The 20,908-nt window shown below is 44.8% G+C and overlaps 1 protein-coding gene across 1 annotated transcript in view; it reads right to left on the minus strand.

Annotated features, from left to right (window-relative positions):
* The window catches only part of CUBN (cubilin), a 365,663-nt gene that overhangs the window by 304,150 nt on the left and 40,605 nt on the right, over positions 1-20,908 (minus strand). The window contains exons 6-8 of the mRNA XM_040352464.1: positions 8,026-8,129; positions 5,968-6,094; positions 3,175-3,343 (exon numbers count right to left, since the gene is read on the minus strand). Coding sequence (XP_040208398.1) covers positions 3,175-3,343; positions 5,968-6,094; positions 8,026-8,129 — 400 coding nt within the window. The remainder of the gene's footprint in view (positions 1-3,174; positions 3,344-5,967; positions 6,095-8,025; positions 8,130-20,908) is intronic.

Here is a 20,908-nt window from a genome sequence, read left to right on the forward strand (position 1 = left end):
GGGTTGGTTCGGGACACGTGAATGTGGGGGTGATGAAGGATTTGCCAGCAGATGTACTACTGGGGAATGATTTGGCCCCCCTTATTTCTGCGTACGCCCCGATGTGCCCCGCTGAAGCCCACACAGTGACTACCTGTGCCCAGACCCGCGTTGCTGGAACCAACTCGCTTGCTGCTGAGACCCGGGTAAGACTACCTTCCCCGACATGTACTGTAGATCCGGCACAATATCACAGTCTAAAATGGGAATGTGACAAGTTGGCCAGTGAGAAATCAGAGATGCAACGACACTATGTCATGTATTATGAGATGTCCCGTGGCTTGAACATTGAAATGCACAAACAGGCGGAAATTGTCAAAAGATTAAATGGGATTTGCATCCAGGTGGTGCCTTATCTGTCCCAAGAGCATCAGCAACAGGTTTTGGGAGCCATTGAGAGAGCAAAGCAAGTGACTGTTCCAGAACTGAATTCCATTATTCACCGTCACCATCAGCTACCGATCTGGTAAGCCAAATGGCAATGCTGATGGTTTATCCCGGCAAACAGATGTTATCCCGGCCTCCTAGTTCCGGACATCCCCAAGTTGACCCGAAAAGGATCAAGCCGGGTCTGCCAGAGTGTTCCACAAGGAGGGAGCCATGTAACAGGAGTGACTTTAGGGGCACAGGGTGAATGAGAACCCCACTTTGGTCTGTGCTAGTCACATTTAATGCGGTCAGATATTGTATGTATATATATTGTGTGTTGGCTGATGTATACTAGTAAGCTTGCTGTGATGAAAGGGGTGGGGTGTGATTGCATTCCATTGTCTATTGTGGTAATTAAGTCTGCTATGTGGATTGGAGCTTGGTAGACAGTCTGAATACCTATTATGGGATGTTAAAGTGTCTTGCTGTGAGGAAAGGGGGGGAATCACTCCAGCAAACCCCCCTCCCCTGCTAAGACTGTTTACTGAAGGAGAAGTTTGAACACACCTGACCTGTATCACCATTGTCATTGGACAATTTAACCCACCCTGTTTCCCAAGGGTGGGAGGGATGTATTTTGAAGAGAAATGTGTGACCATGTGCAGATAATAAAGATTCATTCCCTGTTTTGAACCTCAACCAGAGCTGTGTGTCTCGTTTCTGGGGGGAATGGAATATCGTGTACGGATTTAACCCCTGTCCCATTTGGGGTTCCGTTACAGTGTAGGTCTTAATTGCTGATTTTATATATTTTTTTCCAGTTTGGACAGATGGCCAGATCTGTTTCTTTGAAATGTAACAAGGACTTATTCCCTCCCTTGATATTGCTGATATTGTTTGTATGTTTTGTGGTAACTGGAAAATCCTTGAATAAAGAATTATATTTAAAAGAGAAACAGTTACATAACATACATTTTGTATTTATCGGCGTATACCGCGCACTTTTTTGCCCTGAAAATCAGGGCAAAATCGTGGGTGCGCGGTATACGCCGATACCCGCTTTCCTGCGCCGAGTTTGAATACTGCGCCGACATATACCGAGCGCAGTACACTCGGGTATAGTCGGGCAGTCTCGGCTCGACAATACACGAGTGTACTGCGCTCTGTATATGTCGGAGCAGTATTCAAACTCGGCACGGGAAACGAGCGGGGAGGACGCGAGGACGCCGCAGAAGGACGCCGGAAACCGACGAAGAGGACACCCGAAGCCGCAAACGGACGCCGGACCCGATGAAGAGGACACCCGAAGCCGCAGAAGGACGCCGGACCCGACGAAGAGGACACCCGAAGCCGCAGACGGACGCCGGACCCGACAAGGCCGCCGATGGACGCCGCGCAAGACACCAAAACTGTAAATACAAAAAAAACTTTTTTTCCACAGGATTCGGGGCAACTTTAGGGGTGCGCGGTATACGCAGGAGCGCGTTATACCGCGATAAATACGGTAGTTACATAGTTAGTTGAAAAAAGACATTAGTGCCGTCTAGTTCAGCAAACAAGAAAAAGATCTTGAAAACCCCCATATACACAATCCTATACCCAGAGTTAATGCAGAGGAAGGCAAAAAAAAGTATACAACAAAACAATTATGTTTTCATTTTTAATAGTAATGTTATAATAATATTAATTAATTTTAGTTAATTATATTTGGGAGTGGTGATGTCACCCATAGGTTCCCATGTGCTAGCCGCTGTGGTAGACCGCTTTCTCCTCTCCCCTGCAGCCACTGCTGGCTGAGAAAGGGGATCACGTGATTGGACCAGTGTGGGCTGAAATTAGATAAGTACAGTGTATACATCTTTTTTTACACAGGTTGCTCAGCATATTTGTTAGAATGGGGGAGGGGACTAGTTAGGTTTTAGGCGGGAATTCTATTTTAACAAGCATATGAACTGCGGGGACTCCACTGCAAAGGTAATTGTTGTGTACTTACAGGATTTGGGTTTAAAACTCTTCCTCACATTATACATAACCAAAAAAAAATTTTTTTTTTTTGGTTTAGTGGTGCCTAAACCAACCCAACATATTCACCATATGCTACAGTCCTGTGCCCCCCCCTTCTTTCTCCTTGGCCCCCAGGAGTGAAGAGAGAATACAAAGTTGTGATTTGGAGCTTACACAAAGGACTATCTAGGATTATCTCTAGCTTACTTATACTACTCTAAACTCATATTTACCTTCTTTTGTCAATATGCTCTGTGAGTAGGCACTGTTGTGTCACACATTTCACAGAGCCTGTGTTCTGAACTACAGAAGTGTTGAGAGCAGAAGTTTTAGGAGGCGGAGTCAGTACAGGAATCACTGCTTGCAGACAGCAAGGTACCATGGGATATGTAGTCCTTGGAAATGGAAAGTAAATGGCAGAGAAGCTGCAAAGCATACAGGGAATCCAGAAAGTTGTAGAAAGAGACGATCAGCAGGCAGACAGAACTCACAACATGAAAGGAGATTTTTAAGGCAGCTTATATTGGATTGACAAATATAATTATTGTTGGTTTAGTTATTACTATGCAGATGTTATGAAGTAAAAGTGTATGCTGTGACCATAGATCTCCTTTAATGCTTTTTTTTGGGTGAATACATAAATACAGTAACTGGCGTTTTTTAAGCTTTAACTTCTTGGTGCCGGCGCCTCCCAGGCCTTTAGGAGGCACCAAGGGGTTAAAAAAGCCTGATTTCTATTTTAGCTTAGCAATACATTCATACCTGCAGGACAGGGGCCACAATTGAACGATCCTGGAGTGTTAAAACACTGGACTGGAGGATTCTGGGAGCAGGGAGGGTTAGGCAGGGAGCATTCATCTATATCAGCAGTACAGTCAGCGCTTCCTGGAGGTGATGTCCATCCTGTCTCACAGACGCAGCTGTACCTGGGCTGCCAACACATACACACATAAAGAAAATTAATCTTATCATATATAATTCAAATAAGATTTTTTTTTAAAGCAATTAAAAAAAAAATGTCATGCTTTCATACCATTTTCTGTTCAAACCATGACTTTATTGTGGCAGTCTTCTTCCACCTCCAGTGATTACCATTCTGTAGCCTGCCATTTAATGGCTTCAACCTCTGGTGTCAGTAGATGCTTTATAGTAATCTTTTTAATACCAGGACATTTTTTATTTCAGCTACAGATACTGGAACAAAAGACCCGACATGCCCATAATGATGAATATCTCACCCATATCTGTAGGTTCTAAAATCAGCAGCAAAGAATGTGTTTCTTGGGAGTCTACTGATTTGGGGCTTCAATGTTATAAGAACTACTTTGTCATTACTACAGTTCTGCTTGAAAAATATAAATCAAGACATGTTTAAAGCTCAACTCTGGGCAAAAAAAAGTTTTCTGCAGAGCATAGAATGAAGAGTTAGACCCTCTGTCATGCATGTGCATCTGTCAGGGCTGAGCTCAGCCCTTCCTTCTCTGAGCTGGCCGCTTAGCTGTCAGCTAATTGCCAGCTCCTATCTCTCCACAGTGACTCACCTGTTGATGATATCCTGCTCGTCAGTCCTGCCTACTTAAGCTGTCCAGCTCAGTTGATCTCTGCCTTCGCCTTGGTCAACATCACAGAGACTATCTCCTGCGTTCCTGTTGAAGACTTGCTTGGCTGACGTTCCTTCTGGCTCCAGATCCTGCTTGCTGTTCTACTACGTTTATCTGTGGCTCTCTGACATTTGGCTTGGCTGACTATCCGATCCTGTTCCTGAACTCTGGCTATGTTTTGACTACGCTTACTCTGTTTATCTTTTTTGTATTATTAAACAAGTGTGATTTAACTGTACTTCTGTCTCGGTCTGATTCATGGTTTCTGACAATATCACTTTCTGTATTTCCACTGGGTGATTAACTTCTGTCACTTCCTGTACCCATAATGGGTATCAGACAGAACAGGAGGTTAGGTGAAATCTCCTCTATATGGACAAAAACATTTAAACCTAACAAAATGCATATTATGTAGATTCACATCAGTCCCTGCCCTCAAACAGCTTACAATCTAAGGTTCCATATCTATAAATACACATACTCAGGCCAATTTACCTACCAGCATGTTTTTGGAGTGTGGGAGGAAACCAGAGTACCCAGAGGAAACCCATGCAGGCACAGGCAAACTCCAGGCATGTAGTGCTGTGGTTGGTATTTGTTGCAGAATAATTCAGCTGCCTGTACATGAATCAGGCCTCGTAAACAGGCCTCTCGGCAAAAACCAGCAAGAAACTTGCTGGGAGATATTTTTTTGCAGAGAAAGATATTTTTTTGCAGAGGAAACTGGTCGTGTGTACATTTTCGTCGAGGAAACTGTCGAGAAACTCGACGAGCCAAAAAGAGAGCATGTTCTCTATTTCCTTGACGGGGATGGAGAAAATTGGCTTGTCGAGTTTCTCGACGGCTTCATAAGGAACTCAACGAGCAAAACTATGTGTTTCGCCCCTCGAGTTCCTTGGTCGTGTGTACGAGGCCTGACTCTTGCAATCCTTAAAGGCACATAGGATTTTTTACCCTCAGGCAAAATCTGCACAGCAGGGGGGCCTGGCTTAGATGTGTAAGACGATATCCTGCAAGCCAGCTGGAGAAAGGGGCTGCCCTAAGAACAGTGATTAGTCCAAAGGCAAATGGGAGGGAGTTTTGAATGAGTAAGTTGTTGTAAAAAGTGCTTGGTTGCAATTCAGAGGCCTCTTTTATCGTCCATGCAAGATTGAGTGAGGAGTTCAGCTGTGAAAAGGCCTACAGTTTGTGTTTGGGCCTACTTGAGGCCCAGACTGGCTTGGGCCTAAGACATGTGGTCAAGGCCTAGCTCTGTTACATCCTGAGCCCAGCCAGGGAGGAGATCGAGTGTTGAGTATATTCTATCTTATTTGCCAGTATTGTTTTTTAGGTTATAGATGTTTGTTGTTAGAATAAATGTAACTGTTTGACTCAAATGTGTCTGTCTTATTAACTAACTTTTAACCTTAGGCCTAGAGCACACTTTGGTCTTGTATACATTAGCAAGCACGGGACTCATGCATTTTAATACAGATGCAATAGTTATACATATATCATAAGTTACAGTAAAGGATAGACACTTATAGTTATTATTAATTATTGCATGTTTGGTACTTCAGTTTTTGAACCAATGACCCTAGTGCTGCCAGGCAAAAGTGCTAACTGTGCTGCCATCTTTCCAGTCAAAGTCCTTGTGTGTCACTCTCAGGTCAGTCTTTAGGTGTCTCCATCAACAAAGACCGATGAGCTTTCAAAGTGACTAATTTGAGGAGAAAGATGGTACCTGAGCCATCCCATGCAGGACCACCTCCCACTCTCCACCCACGAGCAGCTTCTGTCCCCTGACAGAATGTACCAGAATGTTTTAACATTCTTTCCTCTAATCCTACAACTATTCTTAATTCTGAAGGCTAGCCTTCATTGGGTACCTCTGCAAGTAGAAGTAATTAATGCTCATCCTTCCAACTAATATGTAAGCCTTTAGCACCAGAATCATACACATGGCTGCACTTACCTGATTTATCTGGACTCTGTCTAAATCTGTACAGATTCCGTGGACACAGAGCGCCTCAGAACCTGCTTTGCAGTCATCATACTTGGAGGTGCACTGTGGGCCGGACCACTCTGGAGTGCAGGTGCAGCTATAGAAGACAACGTTGTGTATTACTTTATCACAGATTTACAGAACACATCTATTCTAATTCTATTTCAAATTACTGCATCTCTTTTCATGAAAGTATGCATTCAAGTTGAAAAAAAGAAAAAAAATGTAATGTAGTAAAGTTACTACGTAAACCAACCTTTCTCCAACCATTATACATTAGCTGCAGATCCTAATGCACTTAAATACCATGGTTAAATCTTTAGCATTATTTCATTTGTTTATGTAGATTATTGTTATATTTTAGATGTAATTTTATAATAAAATTTGATCTAATATTATATAAGTATGCATGTTATACATGTGTAAAATATATTTTAAAACAACTAAAATGATGAATAATATGGGTCATTATTATTATTATTATTATACAGGATTTATATAGCGCCAACAGTTTGCGCAGCGCTTTACATCAGGGATAACCTTGAATTGGTAAATATGTTTGATGCGTTATCTTACATAAATGACTGACCATAGATGTCCATAAAGTGGGGAAAATAAGGCCACATTAGCACATTAATTTTGGTAGTGTCCCTTCGTTAATAATTTTTGGAAACAAGTATTAAGTTATGCATCCAAGATCCCTGGGGTTAGCATTCTGGAAGACTTAATGATAGTTTTGTTAAGCTACTGGGAGACAATCCCAATGGGACAATTCGTAAAAAATGTAATACAGAATGGATCCACATTTGTCTATTTTATTTTTCTTCTTTTTCCTTTTCCTTTTATTTTTTAAATTTTTTATTTAAAGGATTTGCATCAGTTAACAAAAAATGCATGCTATATAAACAAGTCTGACAGTTGTTTTGAAACATTTGCAAGGCATATTTAGGCCCCTTCCACACTGTGCGGATCCGCTTGCAGCGGTCCGCCAGCTCAGTGGGAAATCTCTCCGTTAATCTCCGCTGAGCCGGTGGATGACAGGTCCCTCTCTGCTCACTGAGCGGGGAGGGGCTTGTCGAGCGCCGCTGTCTCCTATGGAGAGATCGGACGAAAACGGACGGCATGTCCGTTTCATCAGATTTCACCCGATCTGATCCGCCATGGACGTATCGCCATCCGTCTGATTTTAGCGGATCGGATTGTATGTCAGCGGACATGTCACCGCTGACATCCGATGCTCCATAGACCTGTATGAAGCGTCCGTTCAGGTCCGCCTAAAAAACTGACAGGCGGACCTGAACGGTCCCACCGTGTGAAAGGGGCCTTACAGTTGAGAGTAAACAGTAAGGTCTCCGGGTGTTTAGGAAATGCTGCAAAATAGAAACCTGCATCTCGGAAACCTCAATATTCAAGTTATCTAGATGTATCAAAGTCAGATAAGGCTATAAGTGTTTTAAACTGAGCATATCCAAAAAAATATCTGTTAGTATAGTATATAAATAGAATAGGAAAACGAAAGAAGAGGGGCGAAGTGGGAGTGGGGGGGGTGGAAGGGGGGGGTAGGGGAAGATAAAAATATGTCAGAGTTTCCCTTTCCTTTTAAATCAGATACTTTTTATTGAGAATTTTTTCTTCACAGTTTTCAGCAAAAGTAATACATACAAAACAAGCCCACTTCACGAAGGGAAACCGCTTCGTGGATCTCCGTAAGTGCTAATTTGCATACCCGAAGCGGAATTTCGACGAGAAATGCCCCCATCGGCGGCCGCGGTACTGCATCCTAAGATCCGACAGTGTAAAACTATTACACCTGCCGGATCTTAGGAATATCTATGCGTAACTGATTCTATGAATCAGCCGCATAGATAGAAACAGGGATACGACGGCGTATCAGTAGATACGCCTGCGTATCCCTTTTGAGGATCTGGCCCAATGTGTCTTGTATGTTCTTCAGTAAATGTCTTTATTTTTCATATTACTTGGCTGGATACTTTCCAGACAGACCTTGTATATAGCATTTATATTTACCTGTAACTTCCAGGTGTGTTCTCACATATACCTCCATTCTGACAATCCAGGGCAGTCCCGTCATACTTTTGACATTCATTGACATCATCAGCACAGACAGAACCCTTCAAGTATAGAAAATAAACTTTTGTATGACTTGTTAGAACATGGAACTTAAAAATCTATTAATACATCATTATTGTCACCATTTTGTTAAGTTAGAACAGCCATGGACTTGATATGATCATCACTTGAATGGAAAATGATCATACAGTATATCTGTTGACATTCTGTGAACTCTTCCAACATCCTTGGCCACCAGATTCTAGCAGAAGAAACAATCATCCTAAATATATGTTTCTATTGGTCCCCTGAGATAAGGCTAGGTTCAGGGTTTTCTGCTCTCCTCCATCCAATGCAATTGTACATGTGATTGCCACATTTGTTGATTATGTGGTGGTCTGGTCTTTTAAACACCATCTCAAGTCTGTTGGTATTCTGAACCAATGAATGAACTTTTATTCAACAAAGCAGAGAAAACAGCAACAATGAAGAATAAAAGTTATATAATATATATACCGTATATACTCGAGTATAAGCCAAATTTTTCAGCACATTTTTTTGTGCTGAAAATGCCCCCTTGGCTTATACTCGAGTCACCTTTTTGTGCCTGATCTCCCGGACTTTGGGGACCCGGTACTGGCCGTCCATAGGTCGGTGTGCAAAGTTTGTTGTCTGGGGGACCTACGGCTGGGGAGCACTGATTTTTCAAAGCCGGGCACCCCTTCCACAGACTCCCATGTTAAACGTCAATCTAGTCATAAACACAGTGAGGCATGGGCACAGTGAGGCATGGACATAGTGAGGCATGGGCACAGTGAGGCATGGACATAGTGAGGCATGGACACAGTGAGGCAAAGTGAGGCACAGTGAGGCATGCACATGGACACCCTAGCCTTATACTTGAGTCAATACATTATTCAATTTTATTTTGTGGTAAAATTAGGTGCCTTGGCTTATATTCGGGTCGGCTTATACTCGAGTATATACGGTATACTGTATATCAGCCTTTCTAAGGCAAAATTCTAGGGGTCCTTCAGAGGTTTCTAAGGGTTTCTTGAGCCATGAGCAGTCTAACTGCCTATACTAAGCACAGTGTTATAGGGTACTTAATCTCTGACCTCCAGTGCAAAGTGTCACTTCTAAACTGACCACCAATGTGGTCACCAATTTCCTGAGTTCTAATGCAAGGGAGCACTTCAGAACTGACCACACAAGGATACCATTTTCCACTGATCAATGGTGTAAAGAGAAACGTCTCTACTGACTACTAATGTAAGGGGGGACATTTTCACTGATCAGCAGATTAAGGAGGCACTTTTCCACTAACCACCAATGTAAGGGGACGTGTCTTCACTGAACACCAATGTAAGGGGTAACTTACCCACTAAGGCCCAGATTCACAAAGGAGATACGACGGAGTATCTCAGATACTCCGTCGTATCTCTCAGAGTATCTATGCGACTGATTCATAGACTCAGTTACGCATAGATATCCCTAAGATCCGACAGGTGTAATTGTTTTACACTGTCGGATCTTAGAATGCAATACCGCGGCCGCCGCTGGGGGGAGTTTGCGTCGTAAACCAGCGTCGGGTATGCAAATTAGGAGTTACGGCGATCCACGACGTATTTTCGCCTTCGCTACGTCGCCACTAGTCTAGTTTCCCGTCGCAAAGTTAGTCGTCGTTTTGGGTGCCTTAACTTTGCACAGCACACGTATGTGCTGTATAAAGTATGGCCGTCGTTCCCGCGTCGAAATTAAAAAATTAACGTTGTTTGCGTAAGCCGTCCGGGAATACGGAATTACGCTACGTGCGTCGCCGTTCGAAAAAATGACGTCACGTCGCGCAAAGCACGGCGGGTAATTCAAAAGGGAGCATGCGCAGTAGGTCCGGCGTGGGAGCGCGCCTAATTTAAATGGCACACGCCCCTTTGAATTACGCGGGCTTACGCCAGAGGCCGCCGGCGTAGTTTTCATCGCAAGTGCTTTGTGAATCAGGCACTTGCGATGAAAACTTGCGGCGGTGTAACGTATCTACGATACGTTACGCCGCTGCACTTCTACCTGAATCTGGCCCTAAGCACCTACGTATGCAAGCACTTCAGTGCTCGCCACCAATGTGAGGGGGCACGTCTCCACTGACCATCAATGTAAGGGGGTACTACATTGTCCATCAGCATATGGGTCACTTCTCTACTGACCACCTATATTTGGAGGTTCTATACTGACCACCAATGCAACATAGAAGTGTGAAAGCCGAAAAATACCAAGTGGCCCATCAAGTCAGCCCTTAGATAAAACTTTGTGTGCCTAAATATAATAATTTTCACAGGGGTTCTCTCATACCTGAAAATGATTTCAAAATGTCGGTCAAGACGAAAATGTTAGGAAAGGCTAATTTATATCAAGTTGTTGGGTGACCTGAAGTCAGGTCAGTAAACAATTGCTTCCCGTTGGTTTCTATGCCTTCCTGCACTTTTCTCTTTGTCTGCCTGAGCCGGTTGTACAAAATGAAGTACACCCCAGTAACCAATCAGTACTCACTTGGTACTCATCGATCTCTGTAATTTGATTGGTTGCTTTGTTGTTATTTTGCATATGTCCATTTTGGTCTTTTGTTGCTCTACAACAGAAGAAGCTTCTAACTGAGACAATACAGTAATGGTGTGATGCTAACCCATGATAATGACATATATCTCTTCTTTAATGTTTGCTCTTCTTAGAAAAGCTGCCTGAGAATCACCCTAAGCCCTATGTTCAAGGAAAGAGCCTTCTGTCTTTACATGGAATAATCAACATTCCAGTATGAAGAATATGTATGGAACCACTTCAAAAGGCGACCATTACATTTCTCATAGCGGTTTGAATATGACAACTACTGCAGGACATTCTCATATACGGCACGCAAACTTCTGATCCAGTCCCCTGCGGTGGTATAGAATACATGTAAAAGATGAATATATGACTTTCCATTACATACAGCACATATAACATCTTAATATATATGAGACACGGAGAGTTCTGGTCACTTAAATGTGTCAAAATTGCTTCTATGAAGTAAAGCACACAAGCATCTTTTTAAACTTTACTGACGTGATAAGATTAAGTCAGTAAGTTACATAATAGGCATTTAAATGATACGTATGACTCTTTTATACACCCACAAGCATATAGGGCTTCTTCACATTGTAACGTGGTGCAGGAAACCCGCTTTTCATGCACATTTCCCACATTGCGTTCCAAACAAACCTGGGTATTGGATCTGCTGCGGGTGTCAATAGATTCCTAACAACACCCCAAACATGGATTTACTTTCTGTGCACTACTTTCAATGAAAACCCATGCGATTTCAGACCCTTCATTGGTGCTTGTTCCCGTGAATGTAGTGATATAAATTTAGAGATATTGGGCCAGATTCAGAGACAACTTACGCCAACGTATCTGTTGATACGCCGCGTAAGTTCTAGGATGTGCCTAATTCACAGTACAAGATACGCCTGAATTTTGACTTCCTACGACCGACGTAAGTGTCCTACGCCGTCGTATCTTGGGTGCATATTTACGCTGGCCGCTAGGGGCGCTTCCATTGATTTACGCGTTGAATATGTAAATGAGCAAGATACGCCGATTCACGAACATACTTACGCCCGTCGCAGTAATCTACACTGTTTACGTAAGGCGTACGTCCGGCGTAAGTTTACCCCTCATAAAGCAGGGGTAAGTCATGTTAAGGTATGGACGTTGGAAATGTCGGAACAGTGTCGTATTTTACGTTGTTTACGTAAGTCGTACGTGAATGGGGCTGGGCGTAAGTTCTGTTCACATCGTACGCATTGAGCCGTCGTATCTTAGGGAGTATATGCAACGTGATTCTGAGCATGCGCACGCATGCGCCGTTCGTACGGCCATGCATTTACATGGGGTCACGATTCATTTTAATACAACACTACCTGCCTACTTTGAATTAGGCGGGCTTACGCCGGCCTATTTACGTTACGCTGGCGTAAATATGGGAGCAAGTTCTTTGTGAATACTCAGCTTGCCTCTCAATGTTACGTCGGCGTAGCGCATATGAGATGCGCTATGCCGGCACAAAGATACGCCAATGTACCTGAATCTGGGCCATTGTTCATAAATGGGGGAAAAAATGGGGGAAAAGGAGAAATGGGACACCCTAAATGTCTCCATCCCTAATCAATATATAATAAAAATGGAGGAAGTTTGGGACTTTAAATGAGGCTCGTAAGTAGAACAATAGATTGCATGAAAAAGCAATTTTAATAAAATAAGCACAGGTCATACAAATATCTTGGCCAGCAGGCTCCACATAAAGATATAAGTTAATGGCAATTCTTTTTTTTATAAGAAAAAATATTTATTGGTCCTTATTTTATCTTATCATGTTTTTCCAGATTATATGCATTATACTAAATCGCCTCATTAGGAGCAGATGCATATAATCTGGAAAAACATTATAAAATAAAATAAGGACCAATAAATATTTTCCAGATTATATGCATCTTCTCCTGATGAGGCGCCTAAATTGCCGAAACGCGTCGAGCCTACAGCCTTTTCAATCTTTAGGCTATCCAAGATGCTTGATGATATCATACATGTTGTGATGTAGCTATTTTAAGAATTGCCGTTAACTTATATCTTTATGTGGAGTCTGCTGGCCAAGATATTTGTATGACCTGTGCTTAATTTATTAAAATTGCTTTTTCATGCAATCTATTGTTCTACTTACGAGCCTCATTTAAAGTCCCGAACTTCCTCGGACATGCACAGAATTTTTTTCCGTACAATGCCAGATCGTACGATTTTCGTTTAATCAGTACAGCTGTCATTCGAAAATGCAATACAAATGCATTACAACACATGACATCACTTCCGAATTTTTATTCTGTCGTACGAGAACGTGAGATTATCATGCAAAAAAAAAAAAACGGACGATCATTTGTCTAAGGCCCCGTACACACGACCGAACATGTCCGATGAAAACGTTCAGCGGACCGTTTTCATCGGACATGTGTAACGCCGTCAGCGTTACTCCTTCCACATGGAGCGCAGACTTGTCACTTATGACAGTTGCGCTCCATTCAGATACACGTCCGCGTCACTTCCGGTGCGCGGACGTCTGCGCTCCACGTTGGAACGCGGAAGTGCGTTCCAACGTGCGGCGCTCAGCTCAGCCACTGCCCAGGCTATTTAAACTCCCGGGAATGGCGGCAGGGTGTTCGGATATTCCTGTTGGACCCTGCCGCCACCTGGGAACCCAGAACGAGCTACAGAGTCCCTGTAGCACCTCTCTGCACAGCGCACCTGTTCAGAGACCCAAGACATCACTAGCTTCTGCTGGAGATTCACCACCATTGCTCACTACAGGCTAGATACCACCACCACCTGTGCGGACTTTCCTGGTACAAACCACCTCCTAAACCGCAAGTATATCTAAACCACATTACTGCTGTATAAGGTACCATCAACACCTGTGCGGACTTTCCTGGTACAGACCACCTCCTAAACCGCAAGTATATGTAATACCAGCTTGTTGTTAATAGTGATTGCTAGTATATGCCTGAACTATATCCTAGACTCTATACTTATTACTATATACTAGCACCAGATACAGCAGAGTACTTCATACTATTCATATGTGTGTGGTGAGATACTACAATACCAGTAATTTCTACTACCTTTATTTGATGCAAATACCTAAATTAGATTTACGATTATAGTATCTGGGTTGTGTCTATCAATTAAGCTTAAGAGGAATTAAGCTCCTACTTTTATGTGTTACCTTCATTAGAGGATATGATGATAATACCCCAAACTCTTATTGTTCTGTGAGAGTGAAGTGGTGGTTGATTTCTGATAAGCCTCTACACCTGCGGTCTAAACATTAAGTAGAGTCTTATCATTTTCAGGGTCATAACATAATATCCGAACCCAAAAAGATAAAGGATATAATTACATATATCTTTTAAATGGATCCAGCTGACCTTGCAAATCATTTAGTTGCACTCTCTCAAAGAGTTGATAATCTTACTAACAACATGAATGAGTTACGTATGCAGAATGATGCTTTAAGAGATCAAAATTTGGCACAAGCCAGGCAAAGACCTGAACCAAAGGCCTGTTCACCGGAACCATTTTTTGGAGATAGAAAAAAAGGGATTTTTATTAACAGCTTACCTGTAAAATCCTTTTCTTGTAGTACATCACGGGACACAGAGCAGCATAGCCATTACATATGGGTTATATAGTGTACCTTCAGGTGATGGACACTGGCACTCTCCGACAGGAAGTTCCCTCCCTATATAACCCCCACCCATAGTGGGAGTACCTCAGTTTTGTAGCAAGCAATATGCATCCCAAAATTCCCCATAAGAGGGGTGGGAGCTCTGTGTCCCGTGATGTACTACAAGAAAAGGATTTTACAGGTAAGCTGTTAATAAAAATCCCTTTTTCTTTATCGTACATCACGGGACACAGAGCAGCATAGCCATTACATATGGGATGTCCTCAAGCAATGCTCCATGAGGGGAGGGAGACAACCAGAAAAAACCAAACAAGAGGTGCCACCGGACAAGAGGAGATTAAACTGCGGCCCGCAGTACCGCCTGCCCAAAGGCTGAGTCAGCGTTCCTCCTAACGTCCATTTGATAAAATTTTGCAAATGTGTGGACAGATGACCAGGTTGCTGCCCTGCAGACCTGAGCCATAGGGACCTGGTGATACGCTGCCCAAGAGGCACTTATAGCTCTAGTGGAATGAGCCTTAACCGATAAGGGTGGACTCTTCCCCTTCAGGCCATAGGCCTGAATAATCGTCTGCCTAATCCACTTAGCAATAGTGGCCTTAGACGCTGCCTGGCCCTTCTTGGGCCCTTCCGGCAGAATGAATAAGACGTCCGTCTTACGAATCTGGGCTGTAGCTTCCAAGTAAATCTTTACAGCTCTAACTACATCCAAGGAATGTAGTAACCTCTCTTCCTTAGAAGAAGGCTTTGGAAAAATGATGGAAGAATCACATCTTGATTAAGGTGAAAATTTGATACCACCTTAGGCAGGAAGGACGGAAGCGGCCGCAAAACGACCCTGTCCTTATGCAATAATAAATAAGGTGCCTTACATGACAAGGCTGCCAACTCCGACACCCTTCTGGCGGATGCCATGGCCACCAGAAACACTAGTTTCCTAGTCAAAAGGACCAAAGGAATCACGGACAAGGGCTCAAAGGGCTGCCTTTGCAAGGCCGATAGAACCAAATTTAGATCCCAAGGATACAGGGGAGCTTTAATCGGGCGATTCACCTGAATAACACCTTGTAAAAAGGATTTCATTAAGGAATGGGCAGCCAACGATCTCTGGAAGAAGACCGACAAGGCAGACACCTGCCCCTTGATTGTGCCGACCGCCAAACCTTTTTCCACTCCCAACTGTAAAAACTCCAGGATTCTCCCAATAGTATATTTGCGGGGATCCCATTTCCTGGTTTCACACCAGGTAATATAGGCCTTCCACACCCTATAGTATATTAACCTGGAAACTGGTTTTCTTGCGTTTATAAGGGTAGAAACGACCTGCCCTGAAAGGCCTCTGTTTCTGAGAATCAGGGACTCAGCCGCCAGGCCGTTAAATTTAGGGCCTGTAAGGCAGGGTGGTAGAATGGCCCTTGTGAGAGGAGGTCCGGACGTAGAGGGAGGACCCAAGGCTCCTCTACGGTCATCCTTTTTATCAAGGAGTACCAAGGTCTTCGGGGCCACGCTGGGGCCACTAGAATCGCTGGCTTGCGTTCCCTTTGAATTCTGTGAAGAAGACGGGGTAGCATCCGTATTGGAGGGAAGGCATAGATCAGCGCAAACTGATGCCAAGGACACACCAAGGCATCTGTCCCGCAGGCCAATGGATCCCTCGTTCGAGAGACAAAGTTTGCTACTTTGGCATTGAATCTGGACGCCATAATGTCCACCTCCGGAGTACCCCACTTCCGGCAAATGACCTGGAACACTTCGGGATGAAGGGACCACTCCCCTGGGGACATCTGTTGGCGGCTGAGGAAGTCCGCTTGCCAATTGTCCACCCCGGGGATAAAGATAGCTGAGATGCAGGGGACATGGGCTTCTGCCCATGAAAAGATCCGATCTACCTCCCTTTGGGCTGCCTGACTCCTGGTGCCACCCTGGTGGTTTATATAAGCTACGGCAGTGGCATTGTCGGATTGTACCCTTACTGGGGAGCCCTGCAGAACCTCCGTCCAGCCCAAAAGAGCCAACCGAGCTGCTCGGATCTCTAAGACATTTATGGGTAGGGCTGATTCTGCCCTTGACCATTTCCCCTGTAGGGTTAAATCGTCTAGGACTGCACCCCAACCTGATAGGCTGGCGTCCGTGGTTACTATCCTCCATGAGGGGGGATTGAACGATCTTCCTTTCAGAAGATTTTTTGTGACTAGCCACCAACACAGGCTCTGCCTTACCGCATAGGGAAGGGAAATGGGAAGATCCAAGGCCTGGAGTCTTTTGTCCCAGGCCGCGAGAATTGCTCTCTGTAGCCTCCGAGAATGGATCTGGGCATAGGGCACTGCCTCGAAGGTGGCCACTAGCTTTCCCAACAGGCGCATGCAGAGGCGTATAGATGGCCTTGTGCTGCTTAGGACTATGTGGATTAACTCCCTTATCGAGTCCACTCTGGACTGGGGCAGGAAGATCCGTTGTTGTCTTGTATCTAAAATCAGACCTAGATACTCCAACCTTCTTGTGGGCTGTAAAGCCGATTTGTCCCGGTTTAGAACCCAACCCAGGGACTCTAGGCAGTTTACTGCTAGCAACACTGCCCGATTTAGACCGGCCGCTGAGTGGTCGACTACCAGAAGATCGTCTAGGTAGGCCATGATCAGAATGCCCTGTTCCCTTAGGATGGCTAATACGGGGGCCAGGATCTTCGTAAAAACCCGAGGGGCCGTGGCTAGTCCGAACGGAAGAGCCACGAACTGATAATGCCGATAGTTTAGGGCAAAACGCAGATACCTGTAATGGCCTGGGAAAATCGGAACGTGCAGGTATGCGTCCTTTATATCGATGGAGGCCAAGAACTCCTTTCCTTGGAGGGCGGCCACCACCGAACGAATGGACTCCATTCGAAAAGACCGGACTCTTAAAAAGCGGTTTAATAACTTTAGGTCCAGAATAGGCCTGACGTCGCCGTTTGGCTTCGGGACAACGAAGAGGTTTGAGTAAAACCCTTGTCCTTGCTCCCCTGCTGGTACTTCCATAATCACTCCTTGAGACAGGAGTCGCTCTTGGGCGGACAGAAGCGATGCCTGTCTCTGAGGGTCGCCTGGAAGTCTTGACATTTGAAAGTGAGGAGGGGGGAACTCCCGAAACTCCAGCTTGTACCCCTGAGTTACTGAGGACAGAACCCATTGGTCGGTAACTTGGGCCCCCCACAACTCCGAGAACAACCGGAGTCTTCCCCCCACTCGAGAGAGTGGGGGCGCCCCTTCACAAGGCTGCCTTAGGGGCAGCCTTAACCGGCTTACGGTTCCACGGTCTCTTGTTCCCTGCAGCTTGCCCCTGGGGCCTGTTTGCAGCTGCGCGTCCAGGAGGCCGTCGATACTGCCTAGAGAATGAGGGCCCTGGAACTGGAGAGGTTGGGCGCTTAAAAGAGGGACCTCGGAACCTTTTCTTAACCGGCAAAAGGGTGCTCTTACCACTAGAGATCTTTTGAATATATTTGTCAAGATCTTCTCCAAACAATCTCTCTCCTTGAAAGGAGAATCCTGTAAGGAGTTTTTTGCAGGGGGTTTCTGCAGACCAGTTCTTTAACCAAAGTAATCTTCTCATGTGGACCAAATACAGGGATAGGCGGGACGCCTGTTGGATTGAATCCTTGATAGCGTCTACCGCGAAACATAAGGCTCTAGGTAGATCGGCTAGGTCCTGAGCCTGTTGAGCCGGGAGGTCCTTTAGGGCCTGCTTGGCCTGGTCTTTTAAAGCCTGGCAGACGCCAATGGCAGCTACAGCTGGCTGGACCACTGCCCCCGCCGTGGAAAAGGATGCCTTTAGTAAGGTCTCAAGCCTTTTATCCACAGGATCTTTGAACATGTGAATATTGTCCACTGGACATGTTAAAGCTTTATTGACACATGATATGGCTGCGTCAACAGTGGGGACAGCCCATTTTTTTGAAAACTCCTCCTCTAAAGGGTACATAACTGCGAACCTTTTAGGAGGCAAAAAAATCCTGTCTGGCTTAACCCAGTCCTGAAATATCAGGTCCTTTACAAAGGTACATGCTAGGTCCCTGGAAACGATGTTTTTGTCCCTTGATGTCAATAAGGCCTTTGACACATTGTCTTGGCCTTATTTGACACAAGTCCTTACCCATTATGGCTTTGGTGCTTCTTTTTTGAGCTGGATTTCAGCTATCTATGACTCCCCCCAGGCCAAGGTTCGGTACTATGGTTTTGAGTCGTCCACCTTCCCTATTAGGAGGGGGACGCGGCAGGGCTGCCCGCTTTCCCCGCTCCTGTTCGTCCTGGCTCTTGAGCCTTTGGCTGAGGCCATTCGATCCCATCCGGACGTGTCAGGGGTGGAGGTGGCGGGTACTTCGCACAAATTGTCATTATTTGCAGATGACATTCTGCTGACCATCACCAAACCTAGAATTTCTCTCCCCAATCTGTTGTCACTTTTGGATTCTTTTGCCTTGTTCTCAGGCTTAGCTGTCAACCAGGCAAAGTCGAAGGCGATGTCTATCAATATTTGCCCCTCGGATTTAGACTCTTTACGGTCTGCGTTCCCTTTTCAGTGGTTGACCTCATTACCCTACTTGGGGATTAAGCTTACCCCGAAGTATTCCGAACTGTATCAAGCCAACTTTCCTTCTTTGTTTGGCAAACTGACAGCTATGCTCACCTCTTGGTCCACTCTTCCGCTCTCTTGGTTCGGGAGGGTGGCGACGGTACGAATGACCTATCTTCCGAAATTGCTTTATTTTTTTCGGGTTTTACCGGTTCAGGTACCCTCTCACATCCTTAGAATTCACCAACGTAAAATTTTGCAGTTTATCTGGGGCCCCAAGAGGCCCAGGATTAGGAGGCAAGTGCTTTTTGCACGCAGAATCAATGGTGGCCTCTCGGTCCCTAATTTGCATGCTTACTATACCGCGGCGGGTATCGCTCCGTTGTCTCGCCTCCACGAGAAACAGCAAATGCCGCTGTGGGCTACTTTTGACTTGGTGGATTCTCACCCAACACCTCTAGCCTCTCTTCCATGGCTCCCTCGTGCACATCGCCCGTCCTCTATAGGTCCTTGTCTGGCCCATTCCCTTAGATTGTGGGATGCGGTTAAATATTCTGCGGGTCTGATCTCCCCCCATCTGCCATTACTTCGTTTCCTTCATAACCCGTTATTTCCTCCAGGTAGGGATAACCCCTTACAGTTTACATGGTGGACTGAACACGGCTTTGTAGACGTTCATTCTATGCTCTCCCCAACCAAGATTATTTCTTATTCGCTTTTACGTTCCTCCCATGATATTCCTCTCAGGGAACACTATAGTTACTTGCAACTTCGACATTTCCTCCAACGCCTAATCAGATCCCAACCTACCCCCTATACCATGACCCCCTTTGAAAGCTTATGTAGATCGCGCCCCCATTCCCCGGGACTCATATCTCTCGTTTATACAGCGATTATCAACTCTAGGAGACCGCCCTTGAGACCTTACCACCTTCAGTGGGAGGCTGAACTCGGGAGGCAACTCGATCCGGAAGATTGGCAGGCTATGACCATGGCATTGTCTAAATGCTCTACCAATGTTCTTTTTCAGGAGAACGCTTATAAAGTGTTCTATAGGTGGTACTATACCCCGGCCAGACTGGCGAGTTTCATACCTTCGTATTCCCCTTTGTGTTTCCGTGGATGCTCTCAGGAGGGTACCATGGCACATATCTGGTGGACCTGTCCCAGGGTATGCAGATTGTGGGTTAGAGTGTATGCGTTGCTCCGCAACCTCTTTGATACCAACCTAAAGAAGGACCCTTTTGAGGCCCTTTTATGGAAACCGATCACGGAGCTTCTCCGCCCTGAACGCCAGCTGGCGGCGCATGTTTTTACTGCAACTAAATTGATCATTGCAAGGGCCTGGAAAACCCCGGTTCTCAGTTTCGAAGCAGTTAAAAACTGCATTAATGATATTATGGTTAACGAGAAACTCACTGCTGTGTTAGCAGATACCCACGATAAATTTCTCAGGGTATGGCAACCCTGGGTGGCTAACAACCACCTTTCACGATTTAACCCAACACTACTTTCTCTTTGATAGGTCTCTGTTCCCCCTGCCCCGTGGACCCCCTTCTCTCTTTCATTCTTTCTTTCTTTCTATTTTTCTTTCTTTCATTTTTCTATTTTCTTTTCTCTATTTCTTTTCCTCTTTCTCTTCATTGCTACTTGCTCATGCAACCTATCTAGTGGACTCTCTTTTCATCCTCTCTTTCTTTGTTCTTTGTGGCTTGGGCCCTCGGGCCTGGTCCTGTCGGCCCTGGACACAGGATGCATTATTTATTTTATATTTTGAAAAACTGATATCCTCTGCTATGTGCCTGCTTGAATTTTAATTTTTGGTTTGTTATTTTATTTAATATCTTTATTTTTTTATTTTTTTTTATATTTTGGTAATGTTGTGTATCGTATAGCAACTTTGCTTTTAAGTTCTACATTTGCCCCGGCGTGTTAGCCGGTATGTCACCTAAGCCGACATTAGGTTAATTTAGCAGGCTACTGGAGTTGAGGACATTGTATTGCCGGTTTTCTGGATTCGCTTTTGGATCCCTA

The sequence above is a fragment of the Rana temporaria genome, chromosome 5 (genome assembly GCF_905171775.1).
Source record: "Rana temporaria chromosome 5, aRanTem1.1, whole genome shotgun sequence".
Classification (NCBI taxonomy): Eukaryota; Metazoa; Chordata; class Amphibia; order Anura; family Ranidae; genus Rana; species Rana temporaria.